The following is a 23,538-nucleotide window of genomic DNA, read 5'->3' on the forward strand; positions in this document are numbered from 1 at the left end:
AGTGAACTGGGTATCAAATACTATCTCCCTTATGCAATTCATTCAATAATGTCTCTTTTCTCTGTTGTTTTTCAGTCCCTTATATTTAGAAAGGGCTTCAGAAGATGGTGGTAACCAAGTATCCATAATGGCTCCTATAAGCCAGTCGAGAACTGGTTTCCCTTGAATTGCCTCAGATCATGCTGTCATCTCAAGGAGAGTAGTTGATTAATATTACTTAATTTCTGTTTCCACAGCAGAAAAACTTAATCTTTTCCTCCTGTCTTATAGCTTCACAAGGTAGTCCTTGAGAGATTTGTGGTGCTTTGAATAAGAATGGCTCCATAGGTTCATATATTTGAATGCATAATCATTAGGGAATGCTATTATTTCAAAAGGATTAGGAGGTGTGCCCTTGTTGGAGGAAATGTGTCACTGGGGGTAAGCTTTGAGATTTCAGAAGCCCAAGCCAGATCCAGTATTGATTTCACTTCCTGCTGTCTGTGGATCAGGATGGTAGAACTCTCAGCTACTTTTCCAGCACCATCTATGCTTGTGTGCCACCTTTCTTTCTGCCACAATGATAATAGACTGAAATTGTAACAAAGCCTCATTTAAATGCTTTCTTTCATAAGAGTTGTAGTGGTCAATACAATTCTTTTACAGCAATAGAACAGTGACTAAGACAAAGTTATTTTATTTATTGCTTGAAAGTCCTTCACAACTCAGCTAAGAAACAGACTATTTGACTATCATGGTCTCATGAAATATATCATTAGTAAGATCCCCTACCATCTATATGGTGAATCATGGATTTTCCATTCTCCATTAAAGGTCAGACCTGAGGGGTATATTGTTTGTTCATTTCATCTTGATCTCTTTTTCTTCACTATCCAATACTTACTGTAGGAAGCAAAGGTGAGTAAAGTCCTGAGTGAATGTGTATTGTTGACTTGGGAACAGCCATGTTGGATTCTAGTGCTTCATCCCCATATGAGTGGCAAAGCCTTACCCAGGTGAAATTAAGAGAGAAGCCAAAGCTTTCCTCGGGAGTTTGATTATGAGTAAGTGGCAATGTATATAAAAACCGGCAACTATTGTTACTCCCTCCTCTGGGATATTTACAGCCCGAGACTGAGACTAACAACAGACAGAAGCTCACCCCTGCCTCTGCTATACCTAAAAAATATGCTGAGATTCCCTCATCAGTGTGAGCATCCCTTTACCTGATCCTAACTTTCTTGTATGTATCCTTTCTTTAGTCCCTTATTTCTCTACTGCTAGCCAGTGTTCCATAACCATGCAGATTGTAGTAATTTTCCATGGATTTCAACTATTTGGATCCTAGGGACAATTCTTTAACACAGATCTCACTTATATTCCTTTTGCCTTGTTATATTCTGCCAGCTGTAGGAATTACGAGTCAACACTAAAGTATGTCTCCATACTTTAGAAGGGCAGGTCCCACTGATGAAGGAAGCACCCTGTCCCAATTTTATATAGAGAAAGACAACCACTGTGAGATTACTCCTAAGAATGCCCCATTGTCATCTGTGCCTTGGTTGTATGTTCTGTCTCAGTGAGCATGCAATTTCAACAATAGCAAGGAAGCACACAGTTTCCCCCCAACTTGTATCACATTTTTTTTTCCCCACTATGCTATCTGCCTCAGGTATTAGCAGCCTGTTGAGCACAAAGACCAGGTAATGCCACAGTTTGCTCTGATAGAAGACACTAAGATGGATCCAGATGACTGGCTGATAATTCTGTTTTTATTGTTTTGAGGGACTGCCATACTGTTTTGTGCAGTGATGACATCAATTTCTTTTCTTGCCAATAGTGAACAAGAATTTTAGTTTCCCCACATCATCATCAACACTTGTTATTGTTCTTCTTTGTAATCATAGCTGTCCTGATGGGTGTTGTATTGCAGTAATGGGTACTGACTTGCTCTTGGCCTTGGCTACTTTTTATTTGGACCATAGCACTGTGCTTCTTGGTTTTCATTGTTTTATTCTGATTCTTCTTGAATTCAGAAGGTTTAAAAGTTGTTCCCTTTCCATAAAATCTAAATGGAGTATATAGTTGAGTTGCTATATACTAATTGCTAATTCTGTTGACACACAAAAATAGTTAATAGTAATTGTTGAAGGTTGATTGGTCTCTGGAAAATTTAGAAATGACATAAGTGAATGATGCCAGATACCAGTGATGCTATTCCAGGTGCCAGGGCAGAGTCTATCTTAGCATCTATTTGCATGAGCCTTTGAGTATTTGTTGGGGTCTTTGGTCATTATGTTTAATCCCAATCCACATTTGCTTTTCATATTAGTAAAAGAATTCTTTCAGTTGAAAAAGAATGAGATCTCTAAGAGTCATTGGGAGGAACCCGGGAAGACTCAGGTGCTCTTCTATGTTGATGGGGTATGTGCTGAGCCTGTGTCTGAGAGAGCAGTCAGTGAGCCTCAAGCGTGTTTTTGGTTTTGATCAGTGGCCAAGACCCAGTGCTCTATGTCCACCACTGCTGAGACCTTTGTACAGGGTATGGCCATCCCAGCCCAGACTGGTTTGGGGTTATAGAGAGTGGAGCTAATATCATAGTTGGCTGATAGGGAGGGGAATGGATACAGGAAGACAAGGTAGGGCAGGAAAGGGCTTTTTTATTTTTATTTTTTCAGAGAAAAAAAAAGGTATAGGACGGTAATGATGCTTATAGACATATGGAAAGGCATCAAAGTCAGGACTTGAGGGTCCTGGGTGGAGAATTCAGGGAAGACTGTCTTTGGTGCTGGAATTGTCAGAATCATGGCTCTCTGCCTGTTTGCCTGTGTTTCATTCTGTTTATACACTGTAGGAAACAAGGTTGCAACTTTAAAATTTTATTTTATGTGTATGTTGTGTGTGTGTATGCTGTGTGCTTTGTATGTTCCTGGTATCTGCAGAGGCCAGAAAAGAGGATGCCAGAATTCCTGCGACTGGAGTTTGGACAGTAGTGAGTCTACATGTGGGTGCTGGAATTGAATCCAGGTCCTCTGCTGAGCTATCCATTTAGTTGTCCTTCAATAGCTTTTAAACATACCAGTTAACAGAGGTTTTTTTTTTAATTTTTAAATTATTTTTATTTTTATTACTAACAGTTTATTCGCTTTATATCCCCCCTGTATGTCCCTCCCTGTTTGTTTTGTTTTGTCTTGTTTTTTTTAAAGAGGAAGATAATAGTAGCTGGGCATGTTGGAATGCGCTTGTCATTTCAGCACTTGAAGCTGAAACAGTAGAGTCACTTGAGCCTCAGAGTTTGAGGCCAATCTGAGCAATATGGTGAGAATCTATCTCAAAATAAGGAAAACAAACAGACGAACAAAAAGGAGAGTGAAAAAGGTACATCAAAGAAGAGGTTATGGCAAAGAATATAGGTATTGTTTTCATTTGAGGCACGTATGATGAGGGTTACATAGCTAAATGAGGCCAGATTCCAGAGACTGGACTTGATTTTGAGCAGTTTGGTTTAGGGGATAATAAGATGAGGTTTCTATTTAGCATATGATACATGTTAAAAAATTCTAATTTCCCTTTCTTTTCTTCTCTTTTCTTTTCTACCGCCTCCCCCCTTCCCCTTGAGACTTTTTTTTTTTTTTTTTTTTTTTTTTTTTTTGTGTAGTCCTGACTGTCCTGGAACTCTCTTTGTAGACCATGTTGGTGTTGAATTCACAGAGATCCTCTGCCTCTGCCTCCTAAGTGCTGGAATTAATGGCATGCACCACTTTTAACTTTGTATTAATTAAATATGTTGATTATTTACTAATGGCAGATGTCTGTTGAATGCTTGTGTGTCATTGGCAGCATATGTTGCCTCACCATAGACTACTGTGCTAGGTTTTCTATAGTTACTCCATTTAACTAAGGCCACACATCTACTAAACGGTAGAGCTGAGAGATTTCAGTCCAGCCAGTCTGATTGTGAGCTCAGATTTTGACCTGTCATGTTGGTGGTGGCTTGCTAGTGCTGAGCCATGCTGACCTGGTAGTTACCATTTTTCTTTTTGTTGCAAAGAAGGCACTTATATATCTTTTGTTTTAGTTCTAGTTGTCAATTAAACGTTTGTGAATATTCAGTTTGAATAATATAGTAGTGGAAAACTAAGAATTTGTGTGGTGATTGCAGTATCTATGTTCTTTTCTTCTGGAACTTTTTCCTTTCTTGTTGCTGTTGTGCTCAGGGCTCTTATGTCAGAGGTGCCATGAAATTTTCACCTTTAAGTTCTTAGTACATGTGGAAGTATGACCTTGCTGGAGGAAATTTATCACTTGGGATGGGCTTTGAAATTCTAAGAGCTCATGCCAGGCCCAGTATCCAAGTATCCAAGTATCTAGTATCCAGTATCCAGTATCCAAGAGCTCTGCCAATGGATTAAAATGTAGCTCTACTGCTGTGGTGCCTGCCTGTCTGCCACCATGCTCCTTGCCATGATGATACTGGACTAAACCTCTGAAACTGTAAGCAAGCCCCCAATTAAATGATTTCCCTTATATTAAATAGTTGCCTTGGTTATGGAGGTTTTTCACAGCAGTAGAACAGTGACTAAGACAGTACATATTAAAAATGCAAAGTTTAAGAATAGTCAGGCTGGTGAGATGGCTCAGTGGGATAAGGCACCCATTGCCAAGCCTGATTGCCTGAGTTCTGAGTTCAGTCCCTGGGATCCACATGTTGGAAGGAGAAAACTGACTCTTCAGTAGTTTTCCGACCTATACGTGCATGTTGTGGCACATGTGCATACACACACAGACAATTAGATAAAATAATTGAATTTTTAAAAAATCACAATGCTGTTTTTACAGTTGGCAAAATATAAAATGACCAGTAATTTGTTGATAGCATCTACTATGTATAGATCTGTCTTACATATCTCAGATACTGAGATGAGAAATTCTTTTGTGCTCTTGGTAGGGCAAATGAGAATGGCAAGAGGATATTTCTGCTGGTGCCATTCATGTCGTCTTACATAAAGCTAGGTTTAGCCAACATTGTTAGTCACATTTCAGAACACAGACTAAATGATTAGAATGAAGAATAAAATTATGGCATTTGAGGGTGTGTTGGAAAAGAATATTAGAAAAGAAATATTAGAAAAGAATATTAGAAAAGAATATTAGACTATTCCTGGTGTCAGACAAAGAGACAGATCAGCAAAGTGAAAGTACCTTGGTAAGGTAATTTTACTTTTGTAAAGGGTGCCCAATAATCCAAACTTGGAGTGGGAGATTCATTTGGCTTTTGTCCTAATGCAGATTGATGACTGTGTCTCACTCCATTGGTGGGAGCTCATCCTCACAATATGATGTGATTGACTAATTCATAATCAGCAGAAAAGAAAATTGCATGATAGAACAATGTCTGGTGTGGGGCAGGGGTTGGTGTACGGGAATAAGAAACATAAGAGTTTCACAGGGTGGGGAAGATTTTATAGAATACCAGCTTTCTGGAGGGCTACACATCTATGATAAAAAAAGACTCTCATAGTAACTACTCTCAAAGAGAGTTTCTACAGATGTTGAAAGCACTTTCCAACTACAGTTCTGTGTTGTTGTGTTTTTTTTGTTTGTTTGTTTTTTTGTTTTTTTAAAGGTATTTTTTAAAGATTTATTTATTTATCATTTATACAATATCCTGCCTGCATGCCAGAAGAAGATCTCACCTTTTAAGTGTGTTAGTTCTGTGACAGCCAACCTCGGAAGGTGTAAAAGCTTCTGTGTTCTTTTAAGGTAAAGCAGCTAGGGTAGTGTTCTTGGAGGCCTAGTAGCAGTTGGGCAGGGTACTTCTACCTGCCTGGAGCTTCACTACTCAGTCCAAGTCCCCATTTGTGTGTCAGGCTTTCTGGTAGGTACAGAGCAGATGTCTTCTCTTTGGGTCTTTGTTCCACCCAGTTTAGAGTGGAAGTAATTCCATTAGTTCTTCCCTGTCTGTAAAATTTTAGTCTACAAAGTTAAGTTAGGCATGAATGAAGGCACTGTATTCAGGAGGCTGAGGAAGTAGGCTTGCAAGTATGAGGCCAATCCTGGGCTACATAGTAAGACCCTGCCTCAAAACCACAAACAAAACAAAAATGTATGTGTGTATGTGTATGGGTAATAGCTATATAAATACTATTATTTTGATAGTCCTGTTTTTGAGTAAATTTAACATGTATTTTCCAAAGTACATCTAGTCCTTATTTGTCTTTGTTTGAGTTTTAGGAATCTTGCAAAGGGCAGCTTCTAAGTTTCTGTATTTCTCTCTTTTAAACTGTTTTTAGTAAAATCCAAAATCAACAGTTTGACAGAAATAGATAGGCAGATACTTGGAATGCTGACATGGGGAGGGAGCCTTACCTGAAGATGTGCCCTGCTTTTCCCTCTCTGTAGGAAGGTGTCATGTTTGTTAGGTGATGTCAGGTATACATGATGTGCAGATGTAATGAAGTTAGGTAGGAGCAGGCAATTAAGGGTCAGGAATGCTTGGTCATCTTCCTGGACAGGTAGCAGTTGGCCCCTCAATAAGTTTGAAGTTTGCTGGGACTCCAGCAAATCCCAGCACTCAGTGAGTTTGAGGCCCGCCAGAGGAAGTCCAGGACAGCCAGAACTTTTACACAGAAACGAAACTAGAACAAATGGAAAGGCACAGTTACATGTGGTGAAATCCTGGGCTAAATAAAAAGCAAAGAAGTAGACCACAAACATTCATCTCTTTGCTCCCTGACAGACTACAATATAACCAGCCACCTCAGCTACTAATTACTACTTCCCTACTATCATGGGCTGTGTTCTCAAACTGTAGATCAAAACAAAGCCTCACTTCCTTACATTGCTGTCAGGTATTTTGTTCTAACAAAATAACTAATACACTCCTGATCCTGCTGGAGGAAAAGAAGCAAAGGCAATACCTTGGCAAACACACCCAAGCCCAGTTGGCACCCCTTGTCCCTCTGCCCTGATTTATATGGTCCATCTGTCTCCTTTCATGAGACAGCAATGGTCTTGTACCTCTAGCATGTCCACAGTAATAAGTAGGAAGGGAGAGAGAGAGTTGACAGGGGTTATCCTGCAAGCCTCTACCTCAACTTGCACGTCTGCTCTTCACAAAACAGAGTTGAGGCACTCTAGGAACACCCCAGACACATAATCATCACTGAGTAGTCAATGACTGTCATAGTCTGGATATGAAAGGTCGCACCCTGTCCTGAAAGACTCATTGTTAAAGGTTTGGCTTCTCATTTGAGGCATTGCTGAGACCTCACAAAATCAGGAGGGCTTTAATCTAATCAATGGTTAAGTTCAGGGTTATGAAACTGAAGGGAAAAGGTTATTTGATGCATATATGAAAGGATATATATTGTCTCCAGACAATTCCCACCTCTTTGCTTCCTGGATGCCATGGAATGAGCAAGCACAGGCATGCAATGTCCAAGAAAGGTAGTGCTAAAAAAAGAAAAAGAAAAAAAGAAAGAAAGAAAGAAAGGTAGTACTGAAAAATAACAAACACAGCAATATCTGAAAAGTTCCTGCTACTAAAGTCTAGGATACCTGGAGTATCAAGAGATAGATTATACCCCTCTAACACAATGATGGTGGCTAAGTTCATATGACTACTAAATAAATTCATGTGTAATAGCAAATGAAGGCAAAAGTCTTCATACTAGAATGCCACATAATTAACACACACACACAAAAGATGAGAGTTATAATTCACTACTTCACACCACCACCATACTGGCTCAAACCTGATGCGTTAACGAATACCAAACTAAAATTTTCCATACATTATTAACTTCATTTTTTTGTTTGTTTGTTTTTTCAAAACCTACTTCGTTCAAGTTTGGTTTTTAAAAAATACAGCAAGGTACTTATAAGCCAGGTATAGTGGCCTACACCTATGATTTCAACATTCAAAAACAATAAAAATTACTTTGAGTTCAAAGGCAACCTGTACTCATAGCAAGATCCTGTCAATGGAAAAGAAGGAAAGAAAGGCAGGCAAGCAGGCAGGCACAACTCATCTCATAAGCATTTTTAATTGCAAAGAGAACAAAAAAACAAAGCATTATCTCAATTCACAACTAATCTTGACAAATACCATATACTTGATGAACACATCCTATATACACATAATTACACTTGTGTAGTTTCCTCATGATGGAACCAATTACACAAAAGTACATGGCAAATTCCAACTGAAGCCCTATAGAAAACAGGTGGCCTAAACTTTTCAAAAACACTCTTCCAGAAGCTGGAGAGGTGGCTCAGTAGCAGCACTGGCTGCTCTTCTGGAGAAACCAGGTTTGATCCCAAAGGGCCTGGGTTCAATTCCCAGTACCCATATGGTAGCTCACAACTGCCTGTAACTCCAGTCCCAGGGCTGACATTCTATTCTGATCTCTGCAGACATGCATGCAAGCAAAACATGCATTGAATAAAGTAAATAAATAGACCATATGAACATTTTATTAACTACTATGGTATATGTATGTGTATTTGAGTTTAGGCACATGTGGGCCATGGCACACAGATGGAGGTAAGAGGATAATTTTCAAGATTCAATTTTCTTCCTCTATAATAGGTTCCAGGGATCCAACTCAGGTCATCAGGATTGTACAGCAAGCACTCTTACCCACTGAGTGCCAGAAGAAGGTGCCAGACCTCATTATAGATGGTTGTGAACCACCATGTGGTTGCTGGGAATTGAACTCAGGACCTTTGGAAGAACAGCCAGTGCTCCTAACCTCTGAGCCATCTCTCCAGCTCCATTTTGTGTTTTTTGAAGAAATTGAGGTCACTCTACTCTTGCCTTGTTTTCTTGGAGTTTTCTCACAAGCACTCAGAAGTCCCTTCTTATGACTCCATTCTTGGACTGTGAAAACAATCTCATGTTTAATTTAGCCTCTCTTCTCTGGTAATTCTCAGTTGTGTCTAGTTAACAATTAGAGGTAACTGTCTACTACCTCAGTTAACCTAATCTAGAAAATTCTTCATAGTCATGTCCAAAGGCTTGTTTCTTGCTGATTTTTAGATCCCGTCAACGTAATAATCAGTATGTTGTCTTTTGTCAATGCTGTCACTGTTCACCAGTCTTTGAAGATGTAAAACCACATTTAGTTGGTCTGGTCTCAGAACTCTGAGTTGAGATTGACGGGTGTGGAACAAGACATATGTGTCTACTGAGATTTTCCATGGGACTGGATTTGTACTCAGTGGTCCTGACTGACCTGTACTCCCAAGGGATTGGCAAAGATGGCTGTAAGCATCCATTACTTTTCCAGTAGGTCAGGAGCAGGAACGTTGAATTCCATTAGCACCTCTTCCCTGTGTCTGTGAAAACACTTGAAGAAAAACCCTGGTTTTAGTGTTCTTAGACTATCCTAAAACCCTCTGTTAGGTCCTTCTTGGAAAAGTGGTGGACTAGCTTGGGATGGGAAGGAGGAAGTGGTGTCTTTTAGTGGACACAGTCTCTGGTGGTATAATGAGGATAACCAGTTTTTTCAAGAGGAATATTTGGGAAGCACTGGGAATGGCAGGTGCTTGATTCCAGGGAGGAGAACAGCAGGAGTTTTTTTTTGTTTTGTTTTGTTTTGTTGTTTTTTTTTTTTTTTTTTTTTCAAAGACTGAGTGCAAAGAAGAGTCTGTTCTTGGCAGTCAGGTAAAGTAGAATTAGCAGTGAGCTGAAGGTTCATTGATGTTCTAAGAAAACTTTTAGGTGGTCTTTGCAGGAAATATTCTGGAAATTATCCAAAGTATGGTGGTGGGGTCATTTATTCCTTTAGGTTCTACAAGTTGAAGGTTGTTTTTTTTTTTTTTTAAGTTTGAAACTTCAGGAGGAGTGTAGGTGTTCAAGTCCTTGGAACTATAATATATCCGTCTACATGGTGTATACTTAAGCTCAAATAGATAGTAATTTAAGTGTCCAATTGAATTTTCTTATTTACCCATTTCTACAGCTTAAAAAAAGTTATTATTTTGAGAGAGTTTCACTGTGTAGTATTGGCTGGCCTGAAACTTGCTATAGACCAGGGTGGCCTTGAACTTACTCAGTTCTCTTTTTTCTGAGTGCTGGGATTAAAAATGTGTGTCACACACCATACCTATTTTTTTTTTAATTATGCAGATATGTGTATGGTTAGGTATAGTTATGGGTACTTGGGTGTATTATCCTTGGTGTCCAGAAGAGGACATTGGATCACCCAGGAGCTGCACTTAGAGTAGTTATAAGCCACCTCATGGGATGCTGAGAACTAAACTTCTGTCCTCTGGAAGAGCAGCACATGCTTTTAACCGTTGAACTATCTTTTCAACCTCCACCCTTGCTGTAACTTTTTTTGATAGGTGTTAGGCACTTGAAATACTTAAAAAGAGTTAACAAAATGAATTTTAATGTAAGTGAAAAGAGAATAGTTGCATATCAAAGTAAATTGCTGTAATAGAGTAAAAGCATTTCAGATTTCTGATTATGTAAGCAGGATATAAACACATTCTTAAGAATGCTGTTCAGAGCTGGAGAGATGGCTCAGAGGTTAAGAGCACTGGCTGTTCCCAGCAACCACATGGTGGCTCATAACCATCTATAATAAGATATGATATACAGGAAGAATGTTGTATAAATAATAAATAAATCTTAAAAAAAAAAAAAAAGAATGCTGTCCAGGTGCTGGACAGTGTTGGTGCACACCTTTAATTCCAGGAGGGGCAGGTAGAGCGTCTTGAGCTTTGTCTGATCTCTGTGAGTTAAGAGGTCGGCCTGGTCTATAGAGTGAGTTCCAGGACAGGAGGTTTACATAGAATAAAGCTGTCTTGAAAAACAAAAAAGAGGGTTGTTCAGGCTTGGCATACTCTTCTTGTGGACTGTTTTCTGAATGCTAGTTCTCTTTCCTGGAGGTGATTGTGCTAAACCCTATTGGGAAAAATGATGACCTTTGTAAACTGATTAGATTTGAAGATGCCCCTGATGTATCCTGGTTGATGCCAATTTTTTATTTTATTTTTTCTCCCCACCCCAGCAGGCAGTTCTGGCCAAGCAAGAGACCAAGCAGGATTGCTGCATGAAATCTGATCTGCTAAGGGAAGGTAAGGACCAGTTCACCCAGGGCCTTTGCTGCATGCACCCTTTTTATTATCTCTCCCAGCCTTTTCACTCTCTTGGAATTTTCCTAGGATTGCAGTATAATTAATAATTTCTTTCATTCCTGAATTGGCATGCATGCACATGAACACAGACAGACATACACTTGCAAAAGATGTGCCAGAGAAAGAAAAATCTCAACCAACTATGAAAAGCAAGTATCATCTGTATTCTTGTTTTAAAGTGCACCTGGAAATAAAAAGTGACTAATCACACTAACAGTTGTAGTATCTCTATTTATGATGCTGGAACATGTACCCAGTCTCCAGCTGATAACACTGGATAAACAAGCTGTGATACATACCATAGGTTAATTGTGTGGTTCCTGCAACAACCTGAACATAGTGTAATTGTATTTTGCAAAATTAAGAAAGCCAGATATAAAGGACATACTGTGTGTCCTTTTTATGGTTGTTTTTTATTTTCAAGACAGGGTTTCTTTTTGTCACCCTAGCTGTCCTGGAACTCACTTTGTAGTAGAGGCTGGGCTTGAACTCATAGTTCTGCCTGCCTCTGCCTCCAGAGTGCTGGTATTAAAGGCATGCACCATCATTGCCCCATTATGTGACTCTGTTTATATGACATTCTGACCAAAGTGAAGTAGAAACTTGGAGTTCATAGAAGAGGTTTCCAGCATGTTGAAAGGTTAGGGTGAGGGTGATACCAGGAAACAAGCTGTTCTGCAAGAAGTATAGGTTTGGGGCTGGGTGGATGATGGCTTGTTGGTTAAAAGCACTTGCTGTTCTTCCACAGAACTGGAGTTTGGTTCCAACACTCATGTTAGATGGCTGATAGCTATCTTCTGCTGTAGCTCCAAGGGATCCTACACAGTCTTTGGATTTCCAAATTCTCCCTCTCTGCCTCTTTCTTACACACACAACCTTTCTTTTGTTTTTGATTTGCATGATAGGTTTTTCTTACTTTGTTATTGAGCTTGTCTACAGAGCAGTGAGTTTTAGTCTTCTTCTTTTCTCTGAGTGAGTTGTCCTGGTTTTATTTTTGTTGCTGTGATAAAACACACTAACAAAAAGCAACTTAAGGGAGGAGAGGGTTTAGATTTCAAGTTATTGACTATCATTTTTCGAAAGTCAGGACAGGAACTCAAACAGCGAGTCATATCACATCTGTGGTCAAGAGCAGAGAAAAACAAACACAACTCTCCCACCTGCTTGTTTGGCTGTCAGCTGGCTTTCTGTACTTGGACACACTCCAGAGCCCTGTCTATGTAATGGAACTACCCATGATGCTCTGGGCTTTCCCTTATCAATTAACAGTTGAGACACTCAGGCATGCCCACAGGCCAACCTGATCTAGAGAATTCCTTTTTAAGATTCTATTCCCATGTAATTCTAGATTGTGTCAAGTTGACACGTACACATATCAGCACAGTGATTAATCTCAGCTCTCATTGTCTGACACACATAAAGAATGGCATCCGCAATAATCCTAAATTAGTAGGTTTTCCCTGAGCAGTTTAAAGATGATGTTCCATTGTTTTTTGTTTTACTAATAGCTTAATTTGAAATAGGTATCTGTATTTATCTTTTTTATGTGATGCATAATTTTCGTAACTATATTTTTATTTCTTTCCTTCTCCCACACTGTTTTTCTTTTTTCTTTTTTTTTTTTTTTCTTTTTCTTTTTTTTTGTAGATAGGGTCTCAATATATAGTTTTAGCTAGTGTGGCACTCTATGTAGACCAGGCTAGCCTTGAACTCACAGAGATCCACCTGCTTCTCCTTCACAGATACTAGGATTAAAGGCCTGTGTCACCACATCTAGCTAGCCCTAATTTTTATACACATTGATTATGTTGTGCATTGGTTTGGGGTGTTTGTGCTTACCTCGCTTGATGTGTAGTTTTGAAAAGCTATTAACTCTTTCATATATATATATATTACATATATATTTTTTTCTTTCTCCAAGCATGTAACATGCTTTACTGTTCACTTAAGTTTCAGCTCATTTGCTTTTTAGGTGTTTTGTTTTGTTTTGTTTTCTTTCTTCCCCCCTTTTGGTGTAGATTCTTTAGTCTGTGTCTTTGGGATCTCCATCTTGAGCTTTGTCTGATCTGCTATCAGTTTCTTTGCATGGCAGTTTTCTTCATATAGTAGGTTCTCATCTCTGTAGGTCTGTTTGGGTAGGTAGATACCTCACATATATGTTTCCCTTTAAGCACTTTACCAGTTACCTCTGAATGCCTGACAGCTGCCTTCTTTATACATTGTGCCTTTTTGCACATCTAGTTTTGATTGGATGATGGGTATTTTGAATGCGGTGTGGGTGGATTAGGTATATTGAATCTGGTTATTTGTTTTAAAAGTAGGTGCTTTGGCTTGGCTTTTTGGTTTTCTCTTTGTAGCCCTGGCTATCTTGAAACTCACTTTGTACACTAGGCTGTCCTCGAACTCAGACATCTGCCTGCCTCTGCCTCCCAACTGCTGGCACTAGAGGCATGTGCCACCATACCTGGCTTATCTCTCTCTCTTATTTATTTATTTGTTATTTAAGATTGTTGATTCATTAACTTTTAGTTAAGTGTGACTTTGTGGCAAGGACTGCTTGCTTATAGGCATTTTTAGCCTGAGATTATATTACCTGTCAATTCAGGGTTTTTTTTTGTTGTTGTTGTTGTTGTAGTATAAGAAATTAGATGCTAGACATAGTGTGGTATATACATTTTAGTTTCAGGACATGGGAAGGAGAAACAAGTGGGTATGGATGTTTATGAGTTGAGGCTAGCCTAGTCTACATAGCTTAATTTCTTTTTAAACAGTTAATTTTTTTTAACTTCATGTGACTTTTCTCAATGTATGTCTTTGTACATGTGTGACATTTGCATGGAGGCCAGAAGAAGACATTGGATTCCCTGAGACTAGAGTTACAGACAGTTATGAGCTGCTCTGTAGGTGTTGGGAATTGAATCCTCTGGAAGAGTTGCTAGAGGTCTTTTCCCCAGCACATGGTACAGTGAAAAGGAGATCTGAAGATAGGGTGGTAAAGGGTAAGCCTTACATGTCACTGGAGTGTCTTCTGCTTTCAGGGGTGTGATCATGAGTCTACTTCAGCCTCTTGGTAGATCTTCTTGAAATCAAGAAGGCTCTTAATTTCTTATTGTTCTGGCCATGATAGAATACCCAAAGGAGTCTGGCTAAGAGAAGACATGCAGTCCAAAATGTACTGAGTATGATCGTCTTTCCTAAAATTTTCCTTTGTGCTTCTGTAATGTTGCTTCGAAAGTCCTGTCTAAGCTGGATATGTGGGCATAAGTACAGGTGACCTCAGAGGCTAGGAGAGGGAATTAAATCTCTTGGACTGCTTAATTGGGAACCAAAATTGTGTCCTTTTCAGAACAATAAGTTCTCTTAATCCTTGAATGTCCTACCCCCCCTTTGTTTTAAACCTCCAACAGCCTTTTTAAAAAGCAGGCCAACTTCTCAAACTTAACCAAACATTAATGTTTCAAAAAATAAATTTGCATTTAATCTAACAGACTTTAAATGTTGGTTTGTATATAAGATAAAATGAATTTTGTAGATAGATGTGTTTTATTGCTGTTGTTGGTGTGTTTATGTGTGTGCGTGCTAAGAATTGAACCCAGGGCCTTGCATAGGCAAGAGTTTTACTGAGCTACACCCCAGAGCTGTAGACAGCTCTATGTATGCTAGCAAAAAAAAAAAAAAAAAAAAATGTAATTTATGATGATAGTTATATGGATTTATGGGTCCCAGCAGCTGTGACACTCTTTCCTCTGTTCACAGATACACCTATGGCTGCTGATGAAGGTTCCACAGAGAAACAGGCGGGAGAGACTCCTATGGCTGCAGATGGAGAAACAAATGGGTCTTGTGAAAAGAGTGGTGATACCAGCCATCCAAATGTACCCAAACATACTCAGGAGAACACAAGAGCTAGCCCACAGGAAGGTACCAACAGAGCATCTCGGGTGGCGGAAAATGGGGTTTCAGAAAGAGACACAGAAGTGGGGAAGCAAAACCATGTCACAGCTGACGACTTCATACAGACTTCTGTCATTGGCAGCAATGGATATTTCTTAAATAAAGCAGCCCTGCAGGGGCAGCCTTTGAGGACTCCCAACACGCTAGCCTCCTCGCTTCCTGGTCATGCCTCAAAAACTCTTCCTGGAGGAGCCAGTAAATGCAGGACTCCAAGTACACTTCCTCAGATACCAACCACAGCACCTACTGTGCCTGGGGAAGGGAGTGCAGACACAGAGGACAAAAAGCCTACAGCCTCGGGCACTGATGTCAGGGTTCACAGGGCACGCAAGACCATGCCGAAGTCCATCCTGGGCCTGGTAATTTTGTCTTCTTTTCTCTCTTTCTCCTTTGCATTAATGAAAAAAAAATAGACTTTCGTGCAAGAAAGGGAAAAACCAGTTGATGACAGTAGTCTAGATACATGAGCAACAGAGCCTTCTTTTAAGGTTTTTCCTGAAGGATTCTTTTTGCTCTGTGAAGATGGGTCAGGCTCTGTCAGGAAAACGGTTTTGTTTTTTTTTTTTTCTTTCTTTTTTTCTTTCTTTTTTTTTAATTCCGCCAAGACAAAGTTCTCTGGTTAGCTTTGGCTGTTCTTGAATTCACTCTGTAGATCAGGCTGGCCTCGAATTCACAGAGATCTGCCTGCCTCTGCCTCCTGAGTGCTGGGATTCAAGATGTGTACCACCACCGCCTGGCTGAAAATTACTTTCTCTTCTGCCGTTTCTGAAAGTCTTGAATTGTTTAGGGTTACTGAGAACAAGATGAGTTCTGGGCTCTAGCACTGAGTGAAAGCAGTGGTTCCCATAATACTCAGCTTGGTGGACTTCTTTGTCTCAATCTGTATTACAGGACATGCGTTTGATGCATGTTTTCAAAGTGTCTGTAGTAGTTACTTTGTTTTCTGATTGTGGACTTAGCTTGGGTAGATTCTACATTCATGATCACATTCCTGTGATTTCTAGTGCCCTTTATGTGCAGACCATTTGCTATTTTCTCTCTGGCCTTCAGGGCTTCATGCTTGGAACTTTCCCCCAAGACTCTGCCAGTCTGTGGGTTTGTGATGTCAACTCCAGAAACATGTAATATATAATATGTGGTTGTTAATTTCCTTCCTATAAAATCCCTTGTGTGTGATCAGTGTGTCTTTGTGTTTCTTGCCTGTTTTTTATTTCATGCTCCATGCTTTAGTCCTTTATGTTTTGTCCTTTATGTTGATGTTTCTGGTTAGTGTTTTAATTTCTCAAAAAAGTTATGTATTATTTATGTTTTTGGTTTGCTATAGGGCCTTACTTAGTCCAGGCAGGACTCAAACTCAGGTTCCTTATACTCCTGCCACTACCTTCTAGATTCTGGAGTTGTGGTTATGTGCCACCATCCCCGACTCATATTTCATCTTACCCCGCATGGTATACTGATTATGGGTAAGGAGGTGGCCAGTGGTAAAGTGTTTGTGAGTTCAAACTCCCAGTACCCACATAAAAGCTGGGTGTAGCGTTTCATGCTTGTAATCCTAGTGACACGGGGGTGGAAACAGGAGGAAATCTAGGTTATGCTGGCTAGCCAAGGCTAGTTGAATCATTAAGCTCTGGGTTGTGTTGAGAGACACTCTATCAAAAAATCAGGTAGAGAAGTATTTGGGTTACAAAATCTAGTATTATTAATTTTGACATATAATATAGACAGTCAGACAGACTCCTTCCCTTTCACATACATACACACCCATACACATACAGCCAGTCATGAAGATAGGTGGATAAATGCATGGCTGGGTATAGAGAGATTTTACAATTCTTCCACAATCTCTTTGGAATTCTGATTCCTCAGAGGAGTTTTGTTTGGCTGCAGCAGCTCTTATTCATGTTTGCTTTTTCCAGAGTACTTTTCTTTATCTTTGTGGTAGTGATTCAGATGGTCCAAGTAATGTGTGTATCCATACTTGATGCATTGGGTATAGGGTATGTCTACTTACCATCTGCTCACCTTGCAGTATGGAGTCCCACAGTCACCATATGTTCTGCCTTCTTGGCCAGGCGTTCATGTAGGTTCAACTTTATGGGACACTTGCTGGTCATCTTGGCTGCCCCCCCCTCCCTTTTACCAGCTTGGCTAGCTTTATAAACAGAAGAGTCTGTATGTATGGCTTGGCTATACAGGTAGCACAGAGGTCACTAGGCTATTACTACCTCTGCTCCATTTGTAAAGTACATGTGACATCTTCCATAAAGATGGATTTTATTGATTGAGAAACAGTGATTCAGATAAAGGTCTAGGGAGGAAGAGTCTAAGATAAAACAGTCTGGGGAGCCATGGGTAGCCTGGCTCTACAGATAGCATAGAGGTCACCAGGCCTTTAACCACATCCATTTCCAGGTTTTTGGACTGAAAACAGATTGTACATCTCTTTGAAGGGACAACCCCGCGTGCTTAACATTCCTGGTTTCCCTAGTGCATCTGTGAGCACAAGGATGTTGTGTCTCAGCTGCTCATCTAGAGGACCCTCGTTTGATTTCTAGCATCTATATCAAATTGCTTACAACTACCTGTAACTTTAGTTCCATGATGCTTCTGGCTGCCTCATATATCTGCATAGATTGCCACATAACCACATTCAGACTGACACACCTGAATATAATTGGTGATAAATGTATAAGAAAAAAAAAAAAAGAGATTGGTGGTATACTCATTTAATTTCAGCACACTCAGGAGACGGGTGGGTGGATGTGAATTCTAAGATAGCTCTGGATACACAGAGAGATCTTACCACAAAACAAAACAACAGAAAGAGAGTAATGAAGAGTGAATATACTCAAAATACATGATGTACATGTATGAAGTATCATAATGAATCCTACCATTAGGTATAATTAAAACATGCTACTAGTGAAAGGAAAAATCTGAGATTGTTAAAAATAGTTAATAGATTAAAATATGCTAATAGAAAAAAACCCAAGAAGTTAACAGGAAGCTTCAAAAATAATGTTAAGATATACATGTGCCTTTTCTAGCCTTTGCAGTAATAACATTTAAAAAGTTTTAAAATTAGATTTTATTTTATTACTTATTCATTTATTGTACATAAGTGAGTGCTTATATGCATGTATATTGTGCATATGTAGCAACTTTCAGGACTTGGCCCTCTTCTATCACAATGTGGGTCCTGGGGATTGATTTTAAGTTGTCAGGCTTGGTGACAAGCTCCATTACTTCACAAGCCATCTTCATTGTTGGAGCTACCTGGTTTCTGATGTCCTTGCCAGCATTTGTGCTGCTGCTGCTGCTGTTTGCTTGTCTATGTCAGTACCTTGTCATGATTTAACTTGAACTTTCTTGAACCTGACAATGTGATGTGGATTGTATATTCTTGTATATGGTATGAGGTAAGAAGTCTCCTTCTATCTCTTTCTCTTCCTCTTTATTTTTACTTTTTATTTTATTTCATTTACTTAATTGTTTGAGACAAGGTCTTTCTACAGAGCTTGGACTGTCGTGGAACTTACTGTGTAGACCAGACTGGTTTGAAACTCATAGAGATCCACCTGTCTCTGCCTCCTCAGTGCTGGGAGTAAAGGAGTGTGCCACAACATCCAGCTAAGATATTCATATATCTTCCTTTACATTTTTTTAACCTTTTATGTGTTTTGTCTACATACATGGTTGTGCACCATGTGAATGCAGTGCTCACATAGGCCACAAGACGGTGTTAAAATCCCCTTGAACTAGAGTTAGAAATGGTTGTGAGTTCCTTTGTGAGTACTAGGAATCAAAGCAGGATCCTCTGTAAGAACAGCCTGTATTCTTAACCACTGACATTTCTCCAGTCCTCTTCTTCTTTTCCCCACTCTTTTTTTTGAGACAGAGTTCCTCTGTGTAGCCTTGGCTATCCTGGATTTGCTTTGTAGACCAGGCTGGCCTTGAACTCACAGAGATCAGCCTACCTTTGCGTCACTGCGCCCTGCTCCACTCCTTTTTTAAAGACAGGGTCTCACTGTATTGCCCTGGCCTACATTCACCCACCTCTGCTTCTCAAGAGTGCTGGGATTAAAGTCCTGACCACCATACCTGGCGTTATTTTTTTGTTGTTGTTTCATATGTGGATATCCTGTGTTTACAGAAACCATATAAACTAAAGAAAGACTTGTCTATGAATGTCTTACATTATTAGGCGGTTATTTGGTTGCACAGTAAAATTTAGTTCAAGCTCAATTGTATGTGGCTTAAAATGAAAGATGAGACTATCTTCAAAACATCGCTGAATTTATAGGCATAGACAGAGGGGACGGTTAGTAGTGTAAAGGCAGTTTGGAGAAAGGGCAGGAGTGTTAAATATGGGGCACTGTTACTGGTATCACAGGTAACTACTTTACAGGAAGCTAGACTTAAAACCAGTTAAGGAGATTGGGAAGTGGGCCTGCCCTTTAACACCACTCTTAAGAGTCAAGGCAGCAGCTGGGCACATACCTGTCATCTCAGCAGTCAGGGAGGCAGAGGTAGGCAGATCTCTGTGAGGTTGAGGCCAGCTTAGTCTACAAGACAAGTCTAGGACACAGCCAAGGCTATGCAGAGAAACTCTATCTGGGAAAAACAAGAGTCAAGGCAGCCCAGGAGAGATCTAGCTTAGCCTTAAATCACCCATCCCTTAGAATTATCTTTGCATGTCTCCACCCTCCTCCCACTCTCCTCAGTTGGTATCTGGAATGAAATTATCATTAGTGTGAAAGGGGAATAATTAAGTGACCTGTTTACTAGAGATACATTTAAACTGTGAAATCAGCTCTCATACCTGATCCAACAGAGGATAGTGGGACTAGAAATTTTACTCCTGTGTTCTAGAGTTAGGTCCTTCTATACTAATAGTTGTACTTTGTGAATTTGTGTAGACTTCCTACCTTCCTCCACCATGGCCTTTTTATCAGTAAATGGGAATTAAGGAGAATTTTGGATGCATGTTACTTTAGTTATCATTTGCTTCTGCAGCCTTTTTAATTACTTATCTTTGTTTTGAAGCATGCAGCTAACAAAGACCACAGAGAAGTTCAAGACCATAAGGAACCAAAAGAGGATGTGAACAGAAACATTTCTGAATGTGGACGACAGCAGCTTTTACCAACCTTCCCAGCCCTCCACCAGTCACTACCTCAGAACCAGTGCTACATGGCCACCACAAAGTCCCAGACAGGTAAATGCAGTCAGTCCCCCACCCTAACCCCAATGTGTGTCTTGAGCCTGTTGCTCTCCAGGCAGTGCAATGCTGGCCACTTTTGGAAATAAGTGATATTCCTGCATGGCTAAGAAACCCTCTGCTGTCAGATTTTTATGACACCTATTTTGCTTGCCTGGCTTGCCTTCAATCTCGAGGTAAACATTATGTTTCTTAGTAAAATCTTATGAGATGTGAGTTGAAGACTGAATTTCTATGAGGCGCTAACGTGTACAGAGGGCTCTAACTTTGTTACCAGCTACAACTGGACTTTTCTCCTCATTCTTCTGGGCTTACTATGTGCCTTATTCACTTTTTAAACTTACGTCCATGTTTGTGTGTGGATATGTGCACCTGAGTAAGGGTGCTGAAGGAGGCCAGAAAGGGAATTTGGTCCTCTAGAACTGGAATTATAGACAGTTTTGAGTTACCTGACCTGGATGCTGAAACTCAAACTTGACACTCTGCAAGAACTATACATGATTAACTGCTGAGCCATCTTTTCAGCCCCAAATTGAGAGTATTTTATTGGAGGTGGGATAGCACAGGAGGCCCCACAGGAGATTTCATAGGTCTTCTCTATGTCTCTGCATGAGGTATGCCTCAAACTCAACCTGGCTGTTTTTTTTTTTTTTTCCTTCACTAGTTTGCATGGCATATGTGCATATAGTACTCTGAGGAGATAAGCTACTCCTTCTGTCATGAACCAGTAGTGAATTTTAGTTTGGAAAGGGTTTGTTTAGTTGAGTGTTATTGACTTGGAAGGTTTATTTTAGAATAAACCTGTCCACTGGTCTTCTTTTTACACACATACATACATACATGCATACATACATACATACATACATACATACATACATACATTTATTTCTATATATGAGTGTTTGCTTGCCTGTATGTCTGGACCACCACATGCATGCCTGATGTCCATGGCAGCCAGAAGTGAGTATTGGATCCCTTGGAACTAGAGTTACAGGTGGTTTAGTTGCTGTGTAAGTGCTAGGTATTGAACCTGGATCCTCTACAAGAGCAGCAAGTACTCTTAAACCCTTGAGTCCTCTTTCTAGCCCCCCTTTTCCCCACTTTTAAAACAGTCTGTTTTCTTCCCTTCCTCTTTTGGTCTCCTTTGTTTACCTTTCCTCTTCTACTTTCTACTTTCCCCTTTTTCCTCTCTATGTACTTAGGATGGCCTTGAACACTCTTTTCTATGGCCTCAGCTTCCTGAGTATGGGATGGGGCTTGCTTGTACCTCCATGAACAACTAATACTTTTGAATTTAAAGCAATTTCATATTTTCAGCAAAGTTGTGGACACTACAAAGGATTCCAGTGTGTCTTTCATACCTTTTATTCAAAGACATAGTTAGGCAAACTCTTTCTAGTGTTTATTTTGTTTTTTTCTGAACCACTAGCATAAGTTGCTAGTTACAGACTTGTACTTCAAAATTCCTAATTGTTTTTCCTAGAGGTAATGGCGTAATGTCCCTAAAACTAAGGGCATTCTTTGAGTAAGTATTATGTAGTAATCCAAATCAGGAAGTCAGTTTTACTGTGATATTTTTATTTAATGTTAATACATTGTCCAATTTTTGCCTGTTTTCTATTAATACAATCAAACAAATCAGTCTTAGATTTTATACCATTTGCTTGCTATGTTGTGCTAGTTTCTTTTAATCTATATAATCCCAGCCTTCTTTGTCTTCCCTAACTATGGAATTGGAAAGCACAATCTAGCTGTTTTGTGCAATCTGTCTAGTGTAGTTTACCTAGTGTTTCTCCAGATCGAGTTTGGGTTATAGGCCAAATTATAGTCCGGATTTGTTGGTCTGTCATTGTGTCTGGGCCAAACATTATAAAGTTGCCTTTTCCCTAGATTGTCCTCAGAAGCAAAGGTCATTTAAGGTCAGGCCATTTGGTAGTTTCTATCTCCATTTCTCTCTTTTTGTCTGCTAGTTACCTTTCTGATGGAGGAAGTACTTTTTTTTCCCCTGCCAAGCTGTTCGTTTGTATGTATTTGTAAATATGTGTTTATATGTGTGGAGGCTAGAAGGTGACATTGAGTTTCTTTAATTGTTTTCTACCTTTTTAAAATTTTTTTTAAATTTTTATTTTTTAGTAATTATACTTTATTCACTTTGTTTCCCCCCATAAGCCCCTCCTTCCTCCCCTCCCGATCCCACTCTCCCTCCCCCTTCTTCACGCATGCCCCTCCCCAAGTCCACTGATAGGGGAGGTCCTCTTCTCCTTCCTTCTGATCTTAGTCTATCAGATCACATCAGGAGTGGCTGCATTGTCATCTTCTGTGGCCTGGTAAGGCTGCTCTCCCCTCAGGGGGAGGTGATCAAAGAGCAGGCCAATCAGATTATGTCAGAGGCAGTCTCTCTTCCCATTACTATGTAACCTACTTGGACACTGAACTGTCATGTGCTACATCTGTGCAGGGGTTCTAGGTTATCTCCATGAATAGTCCTTGGTTGGAGTATGAGTCCCTGGGAAGTTCCCTGTGTTCAAATTTTCTGGTTCTGTTGCTCTCCTTGTATGGTTCCCATCCTCTCCAGCTCTTACTATTTCCCACTTCTTACATAAGATTCCATGCACTCTGCCCAACAGTTGGCCATGAGTCTCAGCATCTGCTTTGATAGTCTGAAGGGCAGAGGCTTTCAGAGGCCCTCTGTGGCAGGTTCCTAGGTTGTTTCCTGTTTTCTTCTTCTTCTGATGTCCATCCTCTTTGCCTTTCAGGATGGGGATTGAGCATTTTAGTCAGGGTCCTTTCTCTTGATTAGTTTCTTTAGATGTACAGATTTTAGTGGGTTTATTCTATGTTATATGTCTATGTTTTCTACCTTTTAAAAAGATTTTATTTTACAATTTTGTTTATGTATGAGTGTTTTGCCTACATGTTTGCACCATGTGCCTACAGTGCCCAAGAAGGCCAGAAAAGGCCTTGGATCTCAAGGAACTAGAGCTACAGATGATTTTGAGCTGACTTGTTGGTTTTGGGAACCAAAAACCTCTGCAAGCGTAACAAGTATTTTTACAGAGCTGTCTCTCCATTATCCTCTACCTTATTTTTTGATCTAAAGTCTCTCCCTGAACTTGGAGCCTACTGATTTGAATAAGCTATGTAGTATCATATGAAGTCATGCCTTCGGTGATTTGAAGAACTCAATGGGTCCCATAAAGACTCTTCCCTTCTTAATAGCATCACGCTAGATA

At 39.8% G+C, this 23,538-nt stretch overlaps 1 protein-coding gene across 9 annotated transcripts in view; it reads left to right on the plus strand.

Moving 5' to 3' along the window:
- The window catches only part of Ehmt1 (euchromatic histone lysine methyltransferase 1), a 140,959-nt gene that overhangs the window by 35,020 nt on the left and 82,401 nt on the right, over positions 1 to 23,538 (plus strand). For 5 of the 9 annotated variants that reach the window (XM_060389654.1, XM_060389660.1, XM_060389659.1 and 2 more), the window contains 3 exons: positions 11,004 to 11,070; positions 14,887 to 15,443; positions 20,131 to 20,302. In XM_060389654.1, the coding sequence (XP_060245637.1) occupies positions 11,004 to 11,070; positions 14,887 to 15,443; positions 20,131 to 20,302 (796 nt within the window). The remainder of the gene's footprint in view (positions 1 to 11,003; positions 11,071 to 14,886; positions 15,444 to 20,130; positions 20,303 to 23,538) is intronic. The other 4 variants (XM_060389661.1, XM_060389663.1, XM_060389656.1 and 1 more) reach the window with 3 other exon arrangements.

This window comes from Meriones unguiculatus, chromosome 8 (genome assembly GCF_030254825.1).
Source record: "Meriones unguiculatus strain TT.TT164.6M chromosome 8, Bangor_MerUng_6.1, whole genome shotgun sequence".
Taxonomy (NCBI): domain Eukaryota; kingdom Metazoa; phylum Chordata; class Mammalia; order Rodentia; family Muridae; genus Meriones; species Meriones unguiculatus.